Source organism: Vidua chalybeata, chromosome 1 (assembly GCF_026979565.1).
Source record: "Vidua chalybeata isolate OUT-0048 chromosome 1, bVidCha1 merged haplotype, whole genome shotgun sequence".
Classification (NCBI taxonomy): domain Eukaryota; kingdom Metazoa; phylum Chordata; class Aves; order Passeriformes; family Viduidae; genus Vidua; species Vidua chalybeata.
The window spans coordinates 6,669,508-6,693,978 of NC_071530.1; the positions used below are offsets into that span (position 1 = coordinate 6,669,508).

The following is a 24,471-nucleotide window of genomic DNA, read 5'->3' on the forward strand; positions in this document are numbered from 1 at the left end:
TTTTCAACTGAAAATAAAACCAGCAACCTCCCTGTCAGACAAAAAGCAGGGCTGGGAGCCTAAAGCTCCCTTCAGTCACAGTTTCTAGAATTAACAGTAAACAAAGGACTCCCAAACCCCTCTTCTGTCCAGCTCTGCCAATCCCCATCACCACTGCAATCCTGGCTAGTGAAAGGTTCAGCTACCCTTATCCAAGGTGTGAGAACAAATAAATCCCAGAACATGTCCCTGAAATGTTCAGGAGCAGCCTGAACACATCGCTGCCGTCCCCAGCAGTGCTGGGTACCTGTGGAAAGCAGAGCAGGGACACTTCTTTAGATGCTTAAGAGCTCTCTGGAAGATGAACGAACATATCTAACCCTTAATCCTGGGATTATACAAGTGCAGTTTACAAGAGAAGAACATTTTCCTTGCGGAAAAGACCTATGCAATTAAGGAAGGACTCTCACAGGAGTCAGCAACTCTCGTGGGAAGTGGCAGTGTAGGAAAACATCACAGTTGGTGACAACACAGTCCTGCAGCCCCCCAGTGCAGGGAACAAACAGCTCATGTTGTTCTTGCTCCACAGCCAGGCCTGTATGGAAATGATGAAAACACCACAGTGCCCTGGGCCACTGCTCTCATCTGCAGCTCCAGCCAGAAGGGAGCTCAGCAATTAGCCAGTGAATCTATCACACAGGGGGATGCTATCATGGAAATAACTGTGTCCCAGAAAGTCACAGGCAAAGAGTTCAGAACTGCACTGGAACTGATCAATACTGGCAGATGACTTCACCCACTGGTGCCCCAACTACACCCAACAGTTGGACACAATTCTGGCTGGAAATCTGAACAGTTGCAAGAGAACTGAGAAAGACAACTGAGTTGAGAACATTCCTATGGCCAGAAAACACTGTCCTTTGAGTGTCTCACATGTCAAATGGGAAAGACAGTAGGTTATCCACTAAAGCCATTGCTAGTGATTGATTTATTTATGAATAGCCACCTCTTTATTATTTATTTCTGAACAAAAAGAAGACAAAACTACAAAGTTTTACAACTCTGCTTTTTAATGAAGAACTTTCAGACTTTGAAAAAATAGACCACTAAATTAACATCAACTTCATGAATTTCTAAAACCCTGTACTACCATAAGACATGAACACATTAGTGACGTCAAGCTTGCAGGTGGATAGGTGTCCCAGACTGAAAGGCAAGATATATTCCATTTGCCATCTGTATGGCAATTGTCTTCTGTTAAGTGGGCACTTTTCCTTATCTCTTCCACAGCCAATCCTCTCTCAGGGGAGACATCTGCTGTTAATGGGCTAGTGAATGTCACTGCATGACTGATAACAACTAGAACATCCCATTGTGAGATGCTCCGCCCAGAGGGAGCAGCCAAGCATTCCTAACTGGATATAATCTTGGGTTTCTGGAACACCAGCACGGCTTTTTCTGCACTAGATTTTCCCAGAGGAACACCTGTCTCTTCCACTGCCTCTTCAGAGGAAGACTGCACCCTTTTCTACAGGATCACTGCTCCAACAGAACCACACCTGACACTCCAGGAGGACTGCAGCCATTATTCCCAATGGGACTGCTGCCAACACCCTGTCCAACAGGGTGTCAGGTTGTATTCTGACTCTGTCAGTGTTGTTTTGGTTTACTGCATTGCTTATTTATTTTTTTTATTTTCTTCCTTAATAAAGAACTGCTATTCCTGCTCCCATATTTTTGCCTGAGAGCCCCCCTTAATTTCAAATTTATAACAATTTGGAGGAAGGGGGTCTACATTTTTTCCATTTCAGGGGAGGCTCTTGCCTTCCTTAGCAGACACTTGTCTTTTCAAACATAGACAATAGGCCAGGTAAGATCTCCGAAGGTGAATTTGTCTGGCTTCAAAAGAAAGCTAGGGTGGAAAAAAGTCCTAGTGAGCTTATCTTCTTGTAGTGCTGGAACTAAGGAAATACAGACCATGGAACACTTCATTTCCAGAAGCTTCACCTTCAGGGGAAGTTACTTTTTTGCATTCTCTATTACTCACAACTTCAACTGTAGAAGAATCAATGTTTAATTATAATACAGCCTTTTGCTTTTCATTTAGCAGATTTTCACTGAGTAACAATCACAAATAGGTGACCTTTCTTCAAATGACTCTCTGGACAGTGGGAACTGTGATAGTGTGTGCAAACACTTATAGATGGAAAAACTTTGGGCATCAGCTGAAACACAAGCCATTAAGTTAATGAATATACAAAAGAAATAGTAGAAGTTCCTAAAAATAAAGACACCTCTAACTAACAAACTAACAGCATATACTACAAGACAGAGAAAATATACTTTGAAGGAGACAGTAAGGTTTTAATTGCTCTTTTGTGTGAGGCTGCTCTTTCAGCAGCACTTTAGAACCCTCTGGCTATTTGCAAAACTCTCAGCAGAACCTTCAGTAAGGTTTTGCAATAGCAGAAGCAAAAGATTGCCTAGGGGCTACAAACTGTACCTGAAAAGGGCACTCATGTTCAGAAAGGACATGGTGAAAAAAAATTCCTAGGAGACTGGCAACCTAAAATAATCTAAAACAGTAAAGAAAAGAATAGTTGGATGATATTCACCCAACTAGTATTCACTAAACTACTAAAAATATCTTTTAATGAGAGTATCTCATGTTTTCTTCTATAATGGACTGTATGCTTTTTCTTACACAAGAGCTAATTTTAATGGATTTTAGAGTCGAAATGCTGCAGATTTGCTTTAAGTGCCAATTGTTGTGTCATCCACTGCTCTTTCTGAAACAGCTGGAGCCCTTGAGAAGAATATCACTAGTGTTAGTTAACCTCACAAGGACAGTTCATATACAGAATGCTGAAAAATACATCAGATAAACTGTGGGAAGAAGGGAAAAGAGTGTGGAAAAGCCCCAGTCACCACAATAAAATCAAACTACTGAACTATCACTAAGTTCAGCTTTGTATACCTTGAGGTCCCAGTTTTGCCTGAGCTGGAGTGGAGGTGGAGCTAAGAAGGGGGTCAGATGAAGGATCCAGGAAATTGGTGGCCAAGTTTGTTTTACATGAAAGTGGAAATGACTCTTCAGGTAAATTATCCAGGCTCATCTTGTTCTGTCTACTGGTATCCAGTAAGTCTTTCCCAAAAAAAGCCTCCTGCAAAGAAGACAAAATGATTTAACGTAGGAAGAAAGTAAATGACAAGCCAGGGATTAGTAAGAATATAAAAACCACAGTCTCAAGTCTCACAAACATTCCAGTATTGCAATATCTTTTCCAGGCTACAACTTACCTGAGGAAGCTACATTACCAAAGTTTTAGGATTAAATTCATGCCTTAAGATTACACAGAAAAACTTTAGTCTTCTTACACATATGTGGCACAGACAGTGTACCAATGCAGTGTTATTATCTATCACAATTTTTTTATTATTTAAAGTATTTCTCCTTGCACAAAAAGGAGAGCTGAAGAAGGGGCACATTACTGGGCAACTTGATGTAGAACCCTGGTTCCATTTTGAGAATCACCATATACTGCATTTCACAAAATCATCCTCATGTCTAACTGCAATAACAAAACACCTGAAGATGTTTAACTTACATTATAAAAGTGCCTTTTAAAATATTACATAACAGCTATCATTCACCTAAGCCTGAATACTCAGTAATTTGCCAACTTTTACTCATTATATAACAATCTTTCTATTCCCATGTTGTCTTTAAAATCTTGATTTAGGATACAGTTCTAAAAATAAATCTAAATATAGATTTTTCAGTAGCAATTATTGTAATAGCAATAAAGAATCTAAGAAATAGTCTATGTTTTAAAGGAGTAAAACGTGCATTAAAAATATTTATCTTTATTAGTCCAAAGGAAACGTTGTTTAAGTATTTTCTTTCCAAGTCACTTCCCCACTTACGAAATACTATTTTTAAAGAGAAAATATTCTGCCTCTCTGTTAATTTTTTGCTTTCAATCCAAATACAGTTCATGCCATGAAGTTTGGTGAACATCTACAAGACAATAAAAATTGCAACTTTGGAAAGTTCCCTTCACCATGAAGAAGGTGGCTGAGAAGAAGAACAAGCCAAGTAAATGAGATACATTTATATATAAACCAGCCAGTTTGTAACCTGATTAATGTGAGGAAAGTTGCTCAATCACCATTAATATCCTGGTTATTATCCACAACTTCTGCCTCTTACCTGCTAGGGACACCATGAAATCAATGGGAGGGAAGAGCAGACATTATTGTGGTAGGGAGATGCAGGGCATATAAATCATAAAACTGTAGGAACCAAGTTTCCCTTATCAAGTCATGTTCTATAATCCTCTAAAAGCAAAATGAGAAGCTGAGGAAGTGGCCTGATCAGGCTAAGACATCCTACAGGGCTGAATGTGGAAACATCATATGTCAGTTCAGAGAGCAGAAGAATGGTTTTTCCACCCCATCTCATCTCAGAACAAGGAGAGATCCAAATACATTGAAAAGGATTCTCCAGAACCCTGGAGATTTAATGTAACATACATTTTCCTGTATAAGCTCATGAACGTTCTTTACAGAAAACCCGTTTCATTTAAATCATCATTTTGGAATCAGAAAAGAAACATTACTGGTTTAACACATGAAGAGTAGGCTTTTAAACAGATTTACAACACGAGGAGCAGACCACCAGCTTTACCTGCAAGTAGGCAGGAAAGGTTTCTTCGAGTTTATTTTTCTTTTTCCTGTAACGCTTTTTGATTTTCTCAGTACTTTCAGAAGCTGGGGTAGACTCCTCAACTGGAGTGTCTGGCAGCTGCTCTGTCCAACCTACAAAGGAACATCAGGCCACAAGTAAATAAAATACTCAGTACTTTGCTCTAAAGTTACAATGGCAGCACACCTGGCTACCTCTGGGTACATGGGTTACTGCACATCACGCCAGATGCATGCCAAAGGTGGCTTTCATCCAGCTCTGAACTGCCCTGATCACCCAGGCTCTGGCAGCAGGAAATGCCAGATGTGACACCAGCCACATCACTTGTACCTCCCAGGTACAGACAGACCTCTAACTTCTGCATCCCCAGGCAACCTAAGAATTCCCTAATCTGACAAAAATTATAGGTGCCGTTCACCCAGATATTTGAAAAGACAATTCCACTGAAGAAGTATCTCCAGTGTCATCAGTGCTGAGTTACACACTAACCACCTTTCATTTCATACACTATTTTTTCTCAAATTAGAAGTAAAAAACTTTTTTTTTAATCTGAGAAAGAACTATCATATAAATAATGAACAGTCTAGAAAAGAAATCTATAAAGAAGCCCTTCAAGAAAAATTACACATTTATTCAGCTGTCATATTTCCAAGTGGCACTGCTTTTTCTAATAAACACAAAAGCACACAGTGCTCATCAATCATTCAGTATTTTATTACAACAGAGCAAGAAAAACACTGCAGGTAATGCAGAACTTCTCAAGTTCTGCTACTTCTATCTTGCCAAAGCAAATTAAATGAAGTTAAGGACTCTGGCAAGTGATTTAAGAAACTATATTATCATGGTAATAAAATCAGCTCTGCTTTGTACTGCCAGAGGACCATGAGTGGAATGAGGTTCACCAACACTGTGACCTCTGCACTGTCTGAGAGGGAGGTTTTACAGAGAAAAGGACTGGATGTGACAAGGGTGCAAAAAATCCTGGTAAAGCTGATGAGTACTGGCCACTGAGAAGCAGGCTCTTGGCAAACTATGATTTGTATTTTTCTCAACTAGCAATTGTGCCTGAGCAGACAAAAAGAAACTCCAACTTTCAACTGAAGAATACTTGTTTAAGAATACTCCTTTTTAACAATATGCATTGTAGTCTTACCCAGAATGGGGAATTAGCTTTTTAGCCAATTTTTAGAAGAAGTTTTACTTAAAGGAGCAGACCCCTATGCAAATGAAAAGATCTAACACAAGATTTTCAGCACAACCTGAAATAAGGCAGTATGCTACACTGAAATATTATTTACAAAGCAGAAACACAGCTGTAACACTAATACTGAAGAGAAAGTAAACACTATACCAAGATTGGGAACTTAATCAGAATATCTGGCTGCACTGATAAAAGAAATGTTTATTGGCTTTACGAAGTAGTTCTACAAATGCAAACACAGACCAACACTTGAATGTTAGATTTTAATAATACTGCCTCGGTGCTGTAGCAAAGATCCAGTCTCCATCATGTACAAATCTACAGCAAGAGACTGATCTGGCTCTACAAAAGGTAAAAAAACAAAAGGAGAGAGTGACAGGAGAAATCACAGGCCAGGGTCCTTATCTGGGGTGGTATCAGCCATCCTTTTGAAGCAGCTGCCTCCTTCTACTGACTTTCCAGGGAACAGGCTCTGAACTAAACGTATTCCACATCTCCCCTGCATGATACCTCAACATTCTCTAAGATTAGTGTGAGCAACTCCAGTTGGATGGAATAATTTAGACTAATCACACACAGCAAGAAAGAGAAAAAGGCCCATGAATAAAATCTGACTTCTTGTTAGGTGCCCAATCTACTGAGAATTGCAGTGTCAGAGGCATGGAAATGGCTCTGCCATGGGAAAAGGCACCCAACAAAGTCAAGGATTCCTCAGCCCTGTAAAAGGCAACACTGATGGGGAAATACGATATACATCTAGAAAATATTTCTAGAATTAATGACTTTTTAAAAATAATCTTTTATAACATTAAATATAAGGACAGTTTATGAAACTCTCAGATATCCAGTATCTGGCTTAAAATAAAAAGGAATTATTTCTTCGTGCAGCAATAACATATGACTAAATTCTCTAATAAAGGATTTTCCAGAGCATAAACAGATTTATAAAAATTGATTAGACACACTGATGGAATATGAAAGACTGCTGAGTATTTAAATTGATGGTCCAGGAGATACCCCTGGACCAGGGTTACATCTGGAGAAAGGTGTATCAGAAAGAGGATTGCTCTAAATCTAACATCAGCATCTCATCATAATTCTCACTATTTATCTCCTACAACAGCCTGCAATTCATTGTTCCAGTTTCTTTGTATATCACAGGCTGTGTTAAAATTATAGCTATGCAGGAATGGGTATTTTCAGTTGAATTAATAAAGCCATCATGACAAACATACATGTTGATGAGCTGTATTGCTTTTACTGCATTAAGCATGAACAAACATTTAATACCAAATTCCTGCACTTACCTTCATCTCTGCCAGGCAACTGTTCAGAAACAGATCCAGAAGAATCTTTCCTGGAGAGAGATCTTTTTGTCTTCCCCTGCCCCGTACGACTTCTCTGACGTACCATAAATCCACCAATACCTGAACAAGGAAGCAAAAATTCAATGTATTGAATAAAAATTGTGTTTCATAGTACAAGTAAGAGCCAAGATTACCCTGCAGGTCAAGGAGACTGCTGCATCTAGATGTCTAGGAATGAATCTGAGATACTTGAGGGGTTTGCATTTCAAATTCTATGAGACATTTCTGAATTTTTATGTCTCAGTGGGTATACATGTAATGAAAAATGATCAGAATTTCAGGACTGTAGAACATCCACAAAAGTTCAAATCACCAAACCTGGCAACTTTCAGATGTAGGTTTTCCCCTGCCTTGGGGCAAACTGACGAGTTGCTGGAATTAGATGTCAATCTACCAAATGAAACCTATTAAAGAACCTCAAAGGACCACAAAAAATCCTCTGCAAATAGCTCTAGAGAGCCCACCACTCCAAATGATGCTACTAGAGAAGGACCTATCCCAAATAAAAATAAAATTAATCAACATCTTAGTGGCCTGAAACTCCTGAATCCTTCACTAGTGACTTGACTGCAGAGTTCCTGATCCTTTGCAGTTCGTGTGTATGTATCTAAATGTAACAGATACAGATATTTAATTTTCCAGGGGAATTGTTGGCTGCAGAAAACTAATGGATAACTAATGGATGTATTCTATGTGGATACAGCTCAACTGTTTGTGCACCAAAGACATACAGTTCATTAATTCAGTCAGGATAATTAAGAATCAACTGCACAAAGAAATTAAAATAAATGAATTCATCCAGTAACTGAATTCATTAAAATTCACCTGTCAGAAGTAATCTGCAAATACCTGGTAAACTACTATTTTAAAATATTTCAGAAAGCACATAAAATAACTGCAAAATTTGTCTGAAGTTCAGATATTTCCATATATATATACATACACACATACAAACTCTCCTTCAACAATTATAGAAATACAGCACAATTTCCTATCAAGTTAAGAATCAATAAGACACAGATCTGGGCTACTACAAGTAACTGACAAGCACACTAAGAACAAGTGCACTGCTGACCAGCAACCTTTGGAAATGTGTTTTGGCAAAGAAGAAAAAAGGCAACTTTAAACAGAATAGAGAAAAAAAATCTACAGTCAACAATAAGCAATAGAATACTTCAGAATTTCATAGTGTTTTCTAATTTTTTTTTTTTTGTAATTATACAGAAAAAAAATGAACAATGGATACACAATGATCTAAGTTACTTTATCCTACCAGGTCTGTATGGTTTTCGCTTCCGTTTTTTAATCCCATCAGCTCCTTCAGCCACTTTGGTATCATCATCCACAGCTTCCCGTTCTGGGCTGGAATCTGATTTTCCATCACAATCCATGAGGTCACCTTCTGCAGAAAAGAGGCAATGGTAACTTTTACTGGAAAAGCGAAAGAAAATTATTTTTTCCAACATTTCCACATCTGACTGTTTTATGAGCAACTGGATGAGAATGACAGATTTTTCAAAAGGGTAACAGATACTCATAATCCCTGGACATTTTTGGGAAACCCATCCTATCTATACACACATTTCCTATAAGATGATGTTTAGACAAAACCAGCAAATAAATGCTGTAATCAGTATATGTAAATCAGAGAAAGCTTTCGGGACCTCCTTCGGAAGCTTGTGCTAAGTGTCTGAGCAATCTCTAGCTATTCCATCAAGGAATATGGATTCAATTTACCAAAATATACTTCCTTTTCTTCACTGTCCTCCTCAGTTTTCTTTGGCAGGGCTTTTTTTTAATTGAGAAGACACTTAAAAACTGCAGCCTGCACTTGGAAGGTAGAGTGTAATGACTTCTAGTGTGGTGGGTTCATGACTTGAAGCTGTGTGACTGACTGAAAGCAGACTGATCTGTGAAGAGGAATTTGATTTATAGAATACAAAATTCAGCCCAAAGGAATTACTCAGCCTTGAACATGAAGACTATAATTCAAAGTTAGAGTTTATATTCAGTGGGAAAGCAGGGTAGAAACAGATGTAAAGTATGTTGACACTAAAAAGCCTTTGGTGTTGAAGAGAGAGGGAAGTAATTCTTGATATCCCCAAAAAGACCTTGCATCTTTTATCATAAGCCTTCTGAAATGTTAAGTATGTTCTCACCCCTGAAAAGACACTGGAATTCTCATGTTCTGCTTTGGATATAGGTGTATAATTCTATATGGAGTAAAACCCCATGCAGTTGTAAGAGGGAGAAGTATTGTTATAACAGAGCTGGACTCTTTTCACATCACTTTTGCTGTAGCAGAACTGCCACCCTTACTCTTCCACAGGCTACGTCATGGCCCAGACTTTCCCACTGATAAAGACCTCACTGAGTTCTACCAACAAAGCCAGTGGATGGCAAAGGCCACCAAGCTGAAGCTCCCAAAGCAAGCTCAATTTTCAAGTGGACTCTAAAATGTAAAAGACCCAATGAAATCTGAACCTGATGCAAACCTACAGACAAGATGGTAATGAAATGAGCTCAATTTTCTCAGATAAACCCTCTTTTTCCACCTGGAACATCAAGAGTCAAAATAAGGTTTTTTTTCCTTTTGCCCTGGACTTTCTACAATGTGTTATTCCAATCAAAGCCATGGCACTGTTTTATTCATGCTGATGCTCATACAAAAATTCCAGATATTTGGAGACAGATACTGATCCCCTCTCCAGAGTAGAGCCCTACACACACAGAGGTTCAAGGAAATCCAGCCCATCTCCTATGTACTCACTGTGCTTTATCTTCAAAAAGGCAACAAAAGGTGATCAGAACTAATCGAAGTTGTGGATGCTCTGGCTCTCCCTTTCATACCCTGCTATCACATCTATATATCCTGTTATCTACTTGAAAAGACCTACCACTTATAGAAGAAGCCAACAAGCAGATGAAGTCAGAAAAAGTCATATAGAAAACAGGCACACATTTTTAAAACTAAACATTATTAACCACTGAAGGAGAACAAGAGAAGTGCCTCCAAATTCAAAAGCATTTTTTGCTTTCAAAAACCCAGGTGATGGAGAATATGAAAATGTGAGATGAAATTTCAGAGTCCATGTAATGCTAGGATGATGTACCAAACCCTGTGAATACTGAAAGACATGGAAGAAAAACAAACTGTTTAAAAGGTTAAAAAGAAATAAAAGGAAGCTATTTTTAGTAAAGAATAGTTCTAGTCAACAACAAAGGGTAAGAATGTGCTCATCAACAAATAGAACCATACTTCTATCAGCAAGTTAACACTGAAACTTCACTGATGGCTGAACTACCCACCTTCTTAAGACATTTAATCTCATTAACAAGGCAGTGTTGCATTTCAGAATTGTGGGGAGGTGGGGCACCTGCATGCCTCAGTTCCTCACCAGAGACGGCTACATGACCAATGCAATGATTTTCTCACCTGCCACTGGAAGGAGCCTTGTCCCAGGCCATGGATTAACACCTCTTGTGCCATCACCCTTCTCAGCATGCACAGGCAGACCACAGCAAGGACAATGGTGCTGCACCATGCACGTGTTAGCCCAGATCACTGACTCTCCCCTTACTTCTTTCAGAAAAGAGAAATACTCTGAGCAAGCACTACTCCACTTTCCTACTTGATTTTAGTACCAGCCTCTCAGCAATACAGATGTTGCTTTTCTGAGCCAACGCTTTTGAACAGTTTGCACTGAATTTGAGTACACCTGTACTCCGTGAGTGTGCAACATTTCCCACAGGTAACCCAAAGATTAGACAAAAAAAAATCATCTCCTATTTCCAGTGCTGGCAGCCCTAGAAAGGTGAATTTCCTATAGGATGGATGACCCATAAACAGAACAACAAGGAAAATTCCTGATATGGACAACAATGAGCCATGACTACTGTTCAAGAAATTTCCATAAAACATTCTGTACAGAACACAGGAGTATCAGTGTAATAAAAACTCCCAGGGATATTTGCAATACACACAGGTACTGCAACACTCCAAACTACAAGACATGCCAAAAGTAGACTGCTACCTCTACTGTCATCCATCTCCCCATCTCTTGAGTGTTCTGACTGGGCATCTGGGGGTGTCTGAAGCACAGCCACACTGTTCTGATTTATAATCTTCAGTTTAAGCTTTGGTTTCGTCCGTTTTCTTCTCGGTACTGTAACAGTGAGGCTCTGTAACTGAGACATGCCGGATTCTGTCAAGCAGACTCCATCCTGGGTGTATGTCTTCGGTGGGTCTATAAAAGTTGAATGAATCATAACAGCAATACAAAACTCTTTTAATTTACAAGTCTTTGATTTTTTAGGAATAGCACTTACAAGAGTTAATAATCCACAAGTATGGAGCTGACCCATGAGTGAAGAAATCGGAATAAATAAACCAGAGAAATCTGACACTGTCTTACACATTGCAATTACAGCTTTATGATTTAGAGTCTGATGTCAAATCCAGCAATAATCCATTACACTGCTATGAAACAACTTACATCAAGGACTCATTAGAAAGAACAATTTGATTATGGAAATTGGTGCCTTGCAGGGTATTTCTGTATTACTGGCACCCACAGAAAACTGTGCAAGTCATACTCTGTGTCCCTGTTGATTGTCAGCCAAAGCCCCCATTCAGCCCTCAGCACTTGACCTTCATCTTATTAATAACCTTAAACCTCCAAGATCTCCTGGTAACTCAGAGAAGTTATCAGCTCTATTTAATAGGCAGACAAAAAATCCAAGTTGTATCAAGTGAGCTGCCCAAGATCAAACAGGAAATTGTGGGTAGAACCCAAGTCTCCCAAGACCTGCAAGACTGCTTCCTCCTCAAGCTGTTAAATGACAATTGAGTCCACTGATAAAGCTCTAATATTCCTTAATTCACCATGCAGAAAGGCCCTGTCACCTGTGCTAGGGTCCTGCAAGTGGAAGCTTGGGAACTTTCAGGGAACTGCCAAATAATGAAGAGGCTGCAATGATGCTTCAGCTCTCTGGAGCCAATTAAATCATTATTTGATAATACAGCTTTTGAAAACATACAAATACAGTAATATTTGTTCCATTTAACCAAAAACTTTTCTCATGTAACGTCTGACAATACAGCTGGTTCTGAACAAATTCTTCCCACTTGACTGCCTTCTTATACCAAAGTTGAAAGGTATGTGTGTTTCAGAAACATCTCACACTCTTTTTTAGACTGGATATTTGAGGGGAGAACTTTCTCTCAGGTGTCAAATAGAAAAAAAACTCTGATGTGATGGAAGCTGTCCTAACATGACGGAAGCTGCTGGGTGCTATCACTGTAAAGACTGACTTGTGAGTGGGCTTGTCAGGACTATCAATTCCTAGCACAAACCAGACAAACACAGAAAAGCTGCATCCTCCTAACCTTGCATCCTCAAGCCTGTAAACATTTGTGTACATGCTTGACTCAGCCACAATGTGTTATCACCACTGATATTAAGGCAAGCAACTAAGACTGTAGGATCAAAGCATAATTTAAGGGAATTATTATAGTGCAGGTATGGCAGGCAAGAGAGAAGAAAGAAGAGAGAATGAGGGGAAAAAATGGAAAGCATGCTGTGGTAACTGAAGGATAGTTAATGCTGTGTGTTACAAAACCACAGGAAAAGGAATTTTTCTCTCATATAAAAATACACCCTTAAAATATTCTAAATGATCAGATATTAAGCATTTCCATTCTTTACCTAGTTCTTTTGATTTTGAAATAATCTGAGCTCCAACTGATGAATCACAACAGTCCAAAGAAGGCACTGAAAAATATAAGGAAAATAATTTCAACTTTTAAAAATGGTGACTTGATTTAAACTGAAACTATCAATTTTCCTTCAAGCAGTTCCATTAAACTCCCTAATTTATACTGTTGGCAATTATTTACTTGCACCTTTAAAATAAAGTGCTTTCCAGTGTCACAGATGTGACTAGAAAAGAAGTGTGAAACAAACTGGAGTGCTCCAATTTCCTAAAGCCAAGAATGGCATTGGAATAGCACTGAGCTCAATGGGAAGTTACCTCCTTCTACTGGACCAAGGGCAAATGAATACACTGGGTCTTTTGGGTTAGAAAGCAACCTCTACACTAGTCATGATGTTCAGGTTTTGCTGCCCTAATCACTAAAACTGTGAGGGTTTTGTGAAGTGGGTATTTCCCCCAGGAGGGGCCAGCACACTCCAAGAGCTTTGCTCACAAGGCTCTCACTGTGTCTGTGCTGTCAGGCCTCTCACACAGCACTTGGAGAAGGCTGAGGTATTGAGAACAGATAACACAGGACCTGCTGAAGTTAGATAGGGCAATTCTTATTCCAGATAAGAGTATTGATAAATGGAACAGCAGAAATTCAACTTAAGAACTACACCTTGTGTGCTGCACTACAGGGCAGCAGTGGAACAGTGGGACTGCAAAAATAATAATCAAAATGTCCTGCAACACAAGGCTACTTTTGCAGTGGGTAGAAATGCTCTTCCCTTTTGCCTTAACTACATAACTGCAATCATGCTCCACTCACCTATGATGTGTAGACTAAACTTTTAATATTAGTAGTGACTTCACAGAGATTACGTAGACAGAGCAGTAAAGTGAAAATTAGGAGCTCTTATCTCGCAAACACCGAACTAGAATCAGAAAACCTGTTAGTCAGGCACAGTTAGCATTACCACAGAAGCAAGTTTATCCACACTGTTTTTGGCCTACAAACCTTATTCATGCTGAATTTAGGACTCAACATCTGGAACATTTTCTTTGTGCCTGTCACACAAGTTGAGACCCCTGAGGCAGAGAACCCGTGGGGGGTTCTTTGTGTCACATCAACCATGGCACGTGTGCTGCTGCTCCCACCTCACAAGACACCATGGGAGTCAGGACAAGATGGGGAAAAGCACAAAAGCTTCCAAGTAACACTTAAAATGAGTATGAAACATACAAGATGCTTTCTAGCATATAAACAAATTTAAGGAAATTGCAAGTCTGTCTTCAAAAACTACAGTGCTTTGAAAGTTTTATGTAATGTGCAACTAATGCACAGGGTATAACCTACAGACAACCAGCATTTCATGGAATTAGTAAATAACAGGAGCCTATGAGAGCTACTGAAAAACTGAACTCAACAGTGGAGAGAAAGACAAGAAGAAAAAAAATTGAAAATGACATTTTGAAAGAGACATAAAACCAGAAAGAAGCAAAAAACAGAGGACAAGTTGCAGAAAGGAAGATACTCAAAACACCGAATTGAAAAAAACAGAACATAGGCAGATTGTAAGTGGAATAAGTGGAATTCAAAGTGGAATAAGACATCATCTGTTCATTTAATTTCTTATAATTTGCAAGATGGTTTTAAGACTGAAGTAGCAATTATTGAATTGGATCTAAGGTAAACAAGAAAATCAGAAAGACAGTTGTGAACAGAAATTTGAAATCCTTAATTTAAAAGTCAAACAACAGAGAGATCTTCTCATTCTGGTCAGACTGAACAATTTTAGCTCTGGAGACTGAATAGAGTTGAAAGGCTCAAATAAACAAGCTGATAGTGACAGAGGTGAGGCCTTCAGAGACCCACTCACAAAAACTGCAAGAAAAAACAGTGTTTGAAGACAGTATCAAACAGACTTCCAGGAAAGTAGCTAACGAGAGTGCAGATTAAGGATTACAATCAATAAAATGGGTAGCAGAAAAGCATAGGACTGATAGAGAAGGCCTATCCAAAGGAGAAAAAATTAAAATGGAAAAAGAATAGTACTTTCTGAGGCATTCAGCTCAAGTTTAACCAAAAGTGCTTAACTTATCTGCAAAAGGGTTTAAACGTGTTGAATACTGTACAGCATTTAGTAGCCTCAGCTGAAAGCAAATAATTGCACAGAATATAATGATGAGAAAAGAAAGCAGAGTTCATTTTTAAGTCTGTTATAGAAAAGAACAATTCTATGAAAAAATGAAACCAGCATAAGGGATAGAGTGGAATGGCTGATGTAGAAATACAGCAGTAGCAGAGCACTCTTTATTGAGTGCCTGCATAATTGTGTCAATGACACAGGGATTTTTTTGGTAAATGCAGTAACACAAGAACATTAGAGCTGACGCAATAAATGTGCCAAATAATAAAAAAATTCAAAAGTTAATTTTTTAACACACAGTATTACGTTGGGTTTGAATCTTGTAAAGTACATAGAATTCAATTTCAGAACGAATTAAAATTTACATCAGTTTAATGAAAATAATACAACAGAGACTGCCAGCCACAATGTGTCTCACTGGCAGTATCAGGTACCCCTGGACAAGGGTAAGTGATACCAAATCCTCACTGCCTCCATGAGCATGTTTACTTGAGCCCCAGGAGGAAAAACCGCACACAGGCAGCTTCAGAAACTGCAAACAGATCAGTTGTAACTGGTTACAGAAAACCAGGCAGAGCTCTGCATCCTGCAGAGGAACAAAAACAGCACAAAGGGAGGAGGAAGTTGGAGTCTGGATGGAGACAGGATGGGAGTTAAGTGAGGAGGGATGAAATTTGCAGATGGGGCATATGACATGCAAGGGCAAATGACACAAAGGTACAACTGCTGAGTACATGGTCAAGAACTGCTTGTCCAGGAGCTGATGTGGGTGAGAGACACACACTCCCCTCCTGAACGTGCAGGAATTACACCACAGGGAAAAGCTGCTGCTACCTAATGCACCTGCCTAGCATCTAGTCATGAGAATTTATAAATTTCTCTACAGGACATAGTAATATGCTGGGGGACATTTGTTATAACTTGAGACAGTACTAAAAGGAACCTGATAAATTAGTGATCAGTGATGGTTATTTCACAATAACCTAGTAATGAAAGTTTCTGGTACACTATGCTGGAGCAAATCTTACACCATTCTGGGTTTTGATATTTATGTATGTTCAAGAAGAAAAACGCTGTCTTTTATTTCTGTTTCTTGATAAGGATGACTTTTTAAGAATATCAGGTATGATGAGACAGGGAAGAGCTCTTACAAATTTAGTAACGTTTCCACTTTCTGAAGAAAGAGAAATCAAAGCTCCTTCTCAATACCTACACACAAGAACCATTTACTCTTCACCAAGGGTACACCTGCAATGTTTTGTTTCTTTATTAGGTTGAGGGGCTCTTGTTTCTTCTAGAAAGAAATTGGTTACAAACCCTGTAATAATACTTGCAACACAACTACGATACATCAAATGGAAAGGGTAAGAACCATCCTAGTAAGAATCCCACAATATGATACATTTTTAGATGCTTTCTACTGCTAACTAACATTTATTTCCCTAAGTTTATCAAACACTAATTCTTCTCACTTTGAAACAAAAAATTATAGAAAATTTCCAGAGACATTTTAGAAGAATTCATGAAAGACCAAAACATTTCATGTAAAAGTACATGCAGGTATTGCTATCAACATGCATCAAAGGATATATTCAGACATGCAACTGTGCAAATGTACACGTGTTAGAGATGTTTTAATACTGAGTCAAACAGGAAAGAATAAGCTGAAAAACTTGTCTTACAAAAAAAGGTGAAAAAAATCTGCAAAGAAAACTTGGGAACTCCCAAGGGACTGGCTCCTATTCCTTGGAATCCAAACCTAAGCAACACAACTACATAGAGGTGTGCAGGAAGGACTAACTCAGGCGCCAGCTTCTGCCTGGAAGTGAAACACCTCTTGTGAAGCTGTTCCATCTGACATATCATGAGCTTTATCTCTACAAGGTAGCTCTGCCAGCTCCAAAGAGAAAGGAAGAAGTATTTCTTACTTGGATCTTTTCGCTTTAAGTACACAAAGCTTATTATAAAAATACACTAAAGTCTGTGTTGTATCTGCAAGTTTCTTGCTTTTTCCACTTACAAAACCTCTTTCCTTTTGAATTTTTGGAAGCAGATCTTTACAGTGAAGTGACTTGCAGAAATACAGAAGCATTAGTCATTTTCTATTAGTGATAAAAATAGATTCCTTGGAAGACTTCCAGCAGGGAGTATATAAACCTCCAAGGTCAGGTCAGTAAGTTACAATTACTGCTGTGATGAGGACATCACAGTGTTAAGAGACATTAGATGCTCTATTGAACTTTTCTTGGCAGACCTCTCAAGCTTCACATCATCTTCCATCTTGATCAGGAAAACCAATCTTACAACAACTTCTTGGTGGATATGATTTTTTTCTTGAAACATTTGCTTAGTTCTTGTACCTTCTGTTCTCTTGTGATACCTCAATGAAGGGCTAATATGAACACTTTCATGTGCTTATGCTAAAAATGGGAATGGGTGTCAATGTTAAAGGAGCCAACTGAAGCAGCAACTTCCCTGAGCTGACATGCAGGGAAAACAGACCTGGGCTATCACCCTTGCAGCAAGACTAAAATATAGGACTATAAATCATGTCACAGGCCAACCTAACTGCTGACAGGCCACTCACAGGAACGTTAACCAGCACCAACCCATGGAACCAGATGCTGTAAATGTGCTTAGAGTGCAGTAACCTCAGCTCCTGAAGTGCCACTGCTCAGAACTGTGATACAGACCAACAAGACTGTCGGTATCCATGTTCAGAGAAGTGCAAAGTTCATCAGAAGGAATTACACATTTTAATTCATAAGGAAGTGATAACTCCCAAACGAAGAAGTATGGCCAATTCTTTTCAAGATTGCAGCTAGGGAGGGAAGCACTGGTCTTGAATACTGGGAGAGCTGAGGAAAAGGCATTAGGAAAACATGAAGGAGGATGGGAAAAATGCTTACATAGCTACTGCTGCCTCAGACAGCCTCAGAGCATCAAAATACACACACTTTTTCTGCTTAGAAATAATTTTCTGATTCTTCTGCAGAAGTAACTTTAGAGAATTGGGCATTCTTCCTTCCACTTGACAAAGTGAGATGCCTTTTACCGGTTCACTACCACTCTTAGCAGTTTATCCCTATCTCCAATACCTCTACCTAGAATTCCCAAGAGGTTTCCTCTGGCCTAAATCACTTGAGGCTGCAAAAGAGCCTAAGACACCTCCACAAGAGCCCTTAAAACAAACACACACACAAAAAAAATCTTACTTCTACCACGAGCCAAACCTCCAGCAGAGCACAGAACACATTCCCAAAACTATTTATTGCAGTGTGCAATCCTGCCATTGGTTTCGATCGTCTTCTTACCGTTCGTTGGTGGAATGTATGGCCTACAAATGGTACAGTCAAAACCCATATCAGCTATGTTTTCCACTTCCTCCTCTGTGTTTAAGTTCTGACAGATTGCATGCATCCATCTAGAAATTAAGTGGGGGAAAAAATACAATTTAAAGGAAATAGGTGGTGTTTTAGAAGACCCAAGTATCAGTCTATGGTCCAAGTAAATGGGGAATAGTTGTTCAGTTTGAATTCTTTTATGGAGAAATCACAGAATCAGGTTTTCCATATACAGCATCCCCTACAGTGGTGTGTGTTACATCCTATATATGAAGCAGCAGATCAACTATTTCCCTCCACAGGAAGGAACTCTCTATAAAACAATCTCCCAAGTATGTTTTTGTATGGTAATTTTCTCCTTATTCACAATGATTTTAATTACTTTATACAACATAATCTAGATTCAGCCTCACAACAACAGTCTTGTGAGGTAAATTAGTTTTATTTTTACAGGGCAGGGGGGAAAAAGCACAGAAAGATCAATTAATTTGCCCAGAGTCAGACAGTTAAGTCTGTGGTACAACCAGGAATGAACTACTAAGAGACTTCTGAGACTCAGTAAAATCCAGTGTTCTTTACCACATGACCATTTCCTTCATCTCTATGCTTTTACATTAGGGGGAAAAATTAAAATAAGACTTGAACAGGAAAAACATGGGAAATATTAGAAATTCTTACCGATCACATTGTCTACACTGAATTATGAGCTCCTCATCCCTGTATGTGCGGTAGCAGATCGGGCAGGTAGACAAACTTGCACAGGGAGCACATTGTGTGTAATTATTTTGCCATTCACATCTTAAACCTGGAGAAGTTGCTCCACAGTGTCTGCACCAAACACACCTACAGAACAGACAGAAAGATCTATTACTGTCAGTTCACAGGAAGATGATTTTGTGGCTTTAAATCTCTTCCACTTAGAATGAGGTGAGTAATTAAGTTTTAACTTAACAACATGTTTAACCACAAATGTTTAACAACATTTTTTGTACTTTTTAAAGAAAGTTCCTAATTAATAATTCCCTTGAAGCTGCAAAAGCAGGCAGATGGGTTCTTGTAACAGCTCAACAGGTCAGAGGAGTTCCTGCTTCCAGTTGCTATTCACTTTGAGATCTTGAGACTTAACCATGTGAGAGGTCTGGTCTGTTTGTGTTTCACCCAAGTAAAACAAATGGTTTTCACAGGGTTTTATGTTGAGAACATGAGGGTGAAGCACCCGTTCATTTTCCCAACTGAACGCTGGAATGATTACAATGAATGTAAATTGGATTTTTTTTTTTTTTTTTTTTGCTATGAGTTTCAAAAGAGAAATTTTGTCTGTCTCTGCTTATGTGGTGTTTGGTGTGAAGCAGCAGTTTTAAGAGGAGGTAAGAGTTTCCCTTATGCACTGATAATTGAATAAAACAACTCAAAAGCATTTTGTTGGCTTTGTTTGACACACCTGACTTAGACACAATTAAAACCTTGTTACAATTCAACTGACATTACAAATACCAAGTGATAGAGAGAAGCAGAGGAGGCCAGCAGTCAGCACCTCTGACCCCAGACCCAAACACACCATTTGCACTTCCAGCCTCCCTTTGGCACAGTCTGCAGGGGTGGGTCCAGGCAGTAGGTGTGGTAGCTGATGTCGCAGTCGTCGCACAGGAGGAGTCTCCCTGGATCTGTGGCTTTCCCACAGGCTTCACACACTGTGCACTCCAGACACCTCCAACCTTTGCTAAGTACCACTTTAGTAATCTGAAAAATGCAAGGTGAGAATTAGTTGAAAATGGCTCAGTGAAATGTGATCAATGTATAAATTAAGGTCTGGCGTGTGGAGCTCAGGATGCTCTTCTGGGCACACCACCCACATCTCAAGGAGCTTTTATCAATCAGACTTTCTGAAGCTTCAATGAACAGGAATGGATTAAACAAAGAAACTGTCCTCCTTTCTGATATTTTTAAAAACAGGTGCAGTGTTTCCCTTTTTAAGTCACCTGACTGCCAGGACTTTTCAAATATCATGGAAAAGTGGCATGGCAGCTGCATCAGCCAATTCCCTCAGGACTCTGGGATGCATCTTGTCAGGTCCCAGAGACTTGTGTACATTCTGCTTCCTCAAGAGGTCACAAACCTGATCCTCATGATGGGATCACGGTGCTGGAGTTTTAGCCATCTGAAGCAAACAGCTAACTTACTGCAATTAATATATAATGCAAGAGTAGTATATAAACAAAAAGTCAAATTATAATTGCATGAAATACGCATATGGCATTTTGTAAAGTATGTGCAAAATAAAGTTTTTTGACATGTTTTAAAAAACATCTCACTTTTACACAGATATACTTACATCACAACCAATGAAAAGTGTACAGTGTATATACTGCAGTAAATAGCTTATTTTGTGCTTGCTAGGTCATTTCACAGCATTCAAATTTAATTTTCACACATTCTCTCCTAGACTAATGAATGCAAAATGTATTAATTAACCACTCCAACTGCTGTCAATTCTGACAGCCAACAGGCAAATTGAATCAACTAAACCTTATGCCCCAAGTAAATGAAGACGCAGTGCAATTTTTTCTTTGTTTTTAATTCTGCTTGTATCTAGGTTTAAAACTTGTATCTCGAACTGTTATTTTAACCAACTGCTGGATAATCAGCGCTATTTATGGTTGCAAAATTACAAAAAGGTTAATTTCTCTTGAGGCTATGCATACTATAAAATGACATTTAATTAAAGTCTTTCATAAGTCGCATACAAATAATGGTCACATTAGCTGATGAATATCTAACAAGTTAATGACTCCCCTAATTACCACAAAACCAAAAGCAGCGTAGTGCTATTAAAGTACAATATGAAAACAGTGCAATCAAGTAGGTTTTGTGTGTAACAATAGCACTCACCTTAATACTGACACAGTATGGATGGTAACACTGGCCACACTGGGAACAGGCCAACAACCGGCCCTCAGCACCTTGGCCAAAACTCCCACAAACCACACACATATCCTGCAATGACACACAAGAGCAGACTCTCAACACGTGCCAGACACTACATTCTGAAAACATGTAACCGTAAAATCCAACTAGCCTGCTGTATAATTTAACTCCTAACAAGGACATTCATTCATTTTTTTCTAATTAAGAGCAGGGAAACAAAATGAAAAATCGTAACTATTATCCTAACCTGATGGAGAGTGAACTTGTCACTGTTAGAGAAGAGGACAACTGTATTATGCATCGAGTTTTCTTCCTCATCTTTATTAGATGAAATATCCATGGTTGTGACCTATTAAAAAACACAAAATATAAATAGCAAATGTATCACATTTTGTAAGACATGAGACAAAACGAAACATTCTCTAAATAAGAGTTTTGCAAGCATTTATTCATACAGTTTCAACTTCCCTAAAAAGCTGCCTGCATCAGAAATTACTGCATTAATTCACATTTTCTCATAATCAGTATTATAGCTTTACAGACCTATTCTCTTCCTCTATTTTTTTCACCTTCACATATTATCCCATTACACTTCCAAATGGAAATGGAAGGAAAGACATAGTCTAAGAAAAAAATCACTAAGCATAAATTGTCATACTGTGCCCAGTCTGCTCTGTTCCCTGCATGTAAACACTTAAGTTCTTTTTATCAAAAAGTTAATTGCAGTGACAGACTTTTGAGTATTAATTCAAAGAGCAACTGCAGAAATGTAGTTTGTCCCATATTGCCTAAAATGGGGTTTAGCTAATGTTCCAAGTATGTTAGAGGAATAAGCAAGAGCTCTAAAGTTACTCACTGCAAGCAGTTTATGAGGCTTATCTATCTTTACCATAAAAACTGGCACTGAACTTGAAACAGCTGTTTTGATCTCAACCCATCAGCTCTTACTGTAGACAGTGATTTTTCTTTTTCATCAAGTGATTTTCTGACCTGCCCTTTATTAATTCACCACATTCATATACAGCTTCTCAGGAAGAGAAACACCAATGAAAGATTTCAACTGTGTTCTCACTTTCATGTGAATCTTGCAATACAGAATTTGCTGTCCATGAATTTAAACTAACAGGCCGAACTATTATATCTGAACCAGGAATATAAGGGCACACATTTCCATACAAAAGGTTAAATGCATGCTAGAGAAATGTAATTTTGTTTTACCAGCTGTTCCAATTATATGTATGTGGATTATTTTAAATACAGTGTAAGTCCTCCACAGATAAGTTTTGTTTAAATAATAATTTAAATATTTTACAAATACAAATGTAACTCTAGGGACAAATGTAAATATCGTAATATCAGCTAGAGGAATCCCTCTGATACACAGTTGCTGAAATTCAGTATAGTTAATGTATGTTGATGTAATGCATCAAAAAATGCTTTACAAAAAATGTAAAGAAACAGCTAAAAAAGGGAATATATTTTTATGTGCTTTGATTACCAAATATTTGCGAGCACTGCAGCTGTAACTACCCAGTTAACCCCAAAGCACCTCAAACACCTTGATACCTTCAGGGATAACATTTCCCTTACCTACTTTTCCACAGTTTCACTTGTAATTGCACATACAAAAAAGCAGAATTTGAAGGACTGAATGACTGCAATGTTGGTGTTTGCTGAACCCCAGCACTGACCCACCATTCCCAAGATATACCAAGGCACTTCCAAACTGTGTGGCTGTCCACTGATCCCATGCTGAGTAAGAATTATTTTGTGCAAATTGACTGAAAATACTCCCATTTCAAACATTTATCTGACATAAGGCTGATCTTTTGGTATTGCTAACTTCATCTACTCTATCACAAGGCAGTCACATCTCTGGAACTCTGGAGCTGCATGATGACTCAAAGGATCAAATTTCTGTAGGAAATGGTGAAGAGTGATGTCCATTTTGTATTTATAGCAAGTTACCTAAATCACTCTCCTCTGAACAATTAGAAAAACTTTTAGAAGTTTGATCTGTAAACCCCAGCTTCTCTTGAAGTAAAGATTTGTGCATTTTAACATCAAAATAATGATGTTCATGCCTCCAAATCATTAAGGTGCTGTGATTAGCCTAAGTGGAATTCAGCCTGTATGTTTAAAATTACAAATTTGCTTATGAATTTTGACCATCCAATGCTTTAAAAGGGAAAAGTGATAGAGATGATTGTTCCTTTTTCAAATCATAAACACCAAAGTATTTCAAGATATTATTACACAGGCAGCAGAAAGTGTGACAAACTCAAACAGATTACATGTAAGAACACAAAAACACAGCTCTAAAGAGAGTCTCAGTAATTACTTCATAAAGACATAAAAATGAGCAAGCTCTTCTCTGAACACAAGGAATAGGATGTCTCTCAAAATATGCAGGGTTTGTTGATAATCAAAGTTTAAAAGGAACATTCAAATAGAACAAGCCCACAGTGGGGAAAAAAATAATTGTTTTACAGTCCAGATTTCCACGTTTTTCATAGCAAAATCCCTCTTCTTATGAGGACCAGACTAGGACTGTATAGGATTTTCGAGTTTTAAAAATACTTGAAGTATTAAGTAGCTTAACTATCAATTCATTGAGCAATCACTTGCTTACAATCACTTCAGTACTCCTGAAGAATAGGAGACAGCAAATATAATCATTATTTTCTCAAGGGTTTCTGGACAGAAGCTGTGTACAGAATAGCAGACATCTGATCACAACAAAGAACTGAAAGTCACTGATAATGCATTAAAGAGTCAAGGAAGCTTTAGTTAGGGTAAATCATGATCTGTAAGGGTTCTCTGAAGGAGTCAGCAATTCTAGGGACAGGGAAATCTGATTGATGCAACTTACTTCACTGCCAAACTCTTTTGGCCAAGTCCTTCACCAAAGCTACCTAAAAAAAGTTAAACTGAAGAGGAATGGTCCCTATACTGATACAAGACACAAAATAAAAGAGGGCAAGAAATTATCAATTTTGTATGTGGGAGAACATTAGTAGGTGAAATCTAACAGGCCTGCCTGCTAACAGGTGGTAGTGCTCACACACTCATGTGCAATCTGAAAAATCAAGTGAGATGC

At 38.5% G+C, this 24,471-nt stretch overlaps 1 protein-coding gene across 8 annotated transcripts in view; it reads right to left on the reverse strand.

The window, feature by feature from the left end:
• Positions 1-24,471, reverse strand: part of KMT2C (lysine methyltransferase 2C) — a 190,868-nt gene that overhangs the window by 44,208 nt on the left and 122,189 nt on the right. For 5 of the 8 annotated variants that reach the window (XM_053942468.1, XM_053942498.1, XM_053942482.1 and 2 more), the window contains 11 exons: positions 21,619-21,720; positions 21,336-21,440; positions 20,005-20,186; positions 19,125-19,289; positions 18,417-18,526; positions 12,964-13,029; positions 11,290-11,502; positions 8,529-8,657; positions 7,196-7,315; positions 4,670-4,800; positions 2,957-3,143 (listed from right to left, as the gene is read on the reverse strand). In XM_053942468.1, coding sequence (XP_053798443.1) covers positions 2,957-3,143; positions 4,670-4,800; positions 7,196-7,315; positions 8,529-8,657; positions 11,290-11,502; positions 12,964-13,029; positions 18,417-18,526; positions 19,125-19,289; positions 20,005-20,186; positions 21,336-21,440; positions 21,619-21,720 — 1,510 coding nt within the window. The remainder of the gene's footprint in view (positions 1-2,956; positions 3,144-4,669; positions 4,801-7,195; positions 7,316-8,528; positions 8,658-11,289; positions 11,503-12,963; positions 13,030-18,416; positions 18,527-19,124; positions 19,290-20,004; positions 20,187-21,335; positions 21,441-21,618; positions 21,721-24,471) is intronic. The other 3 variants (XM_053942489.1, XM_053942507.1, XM_053942526.1) reach the window with 3 other exon arrangements.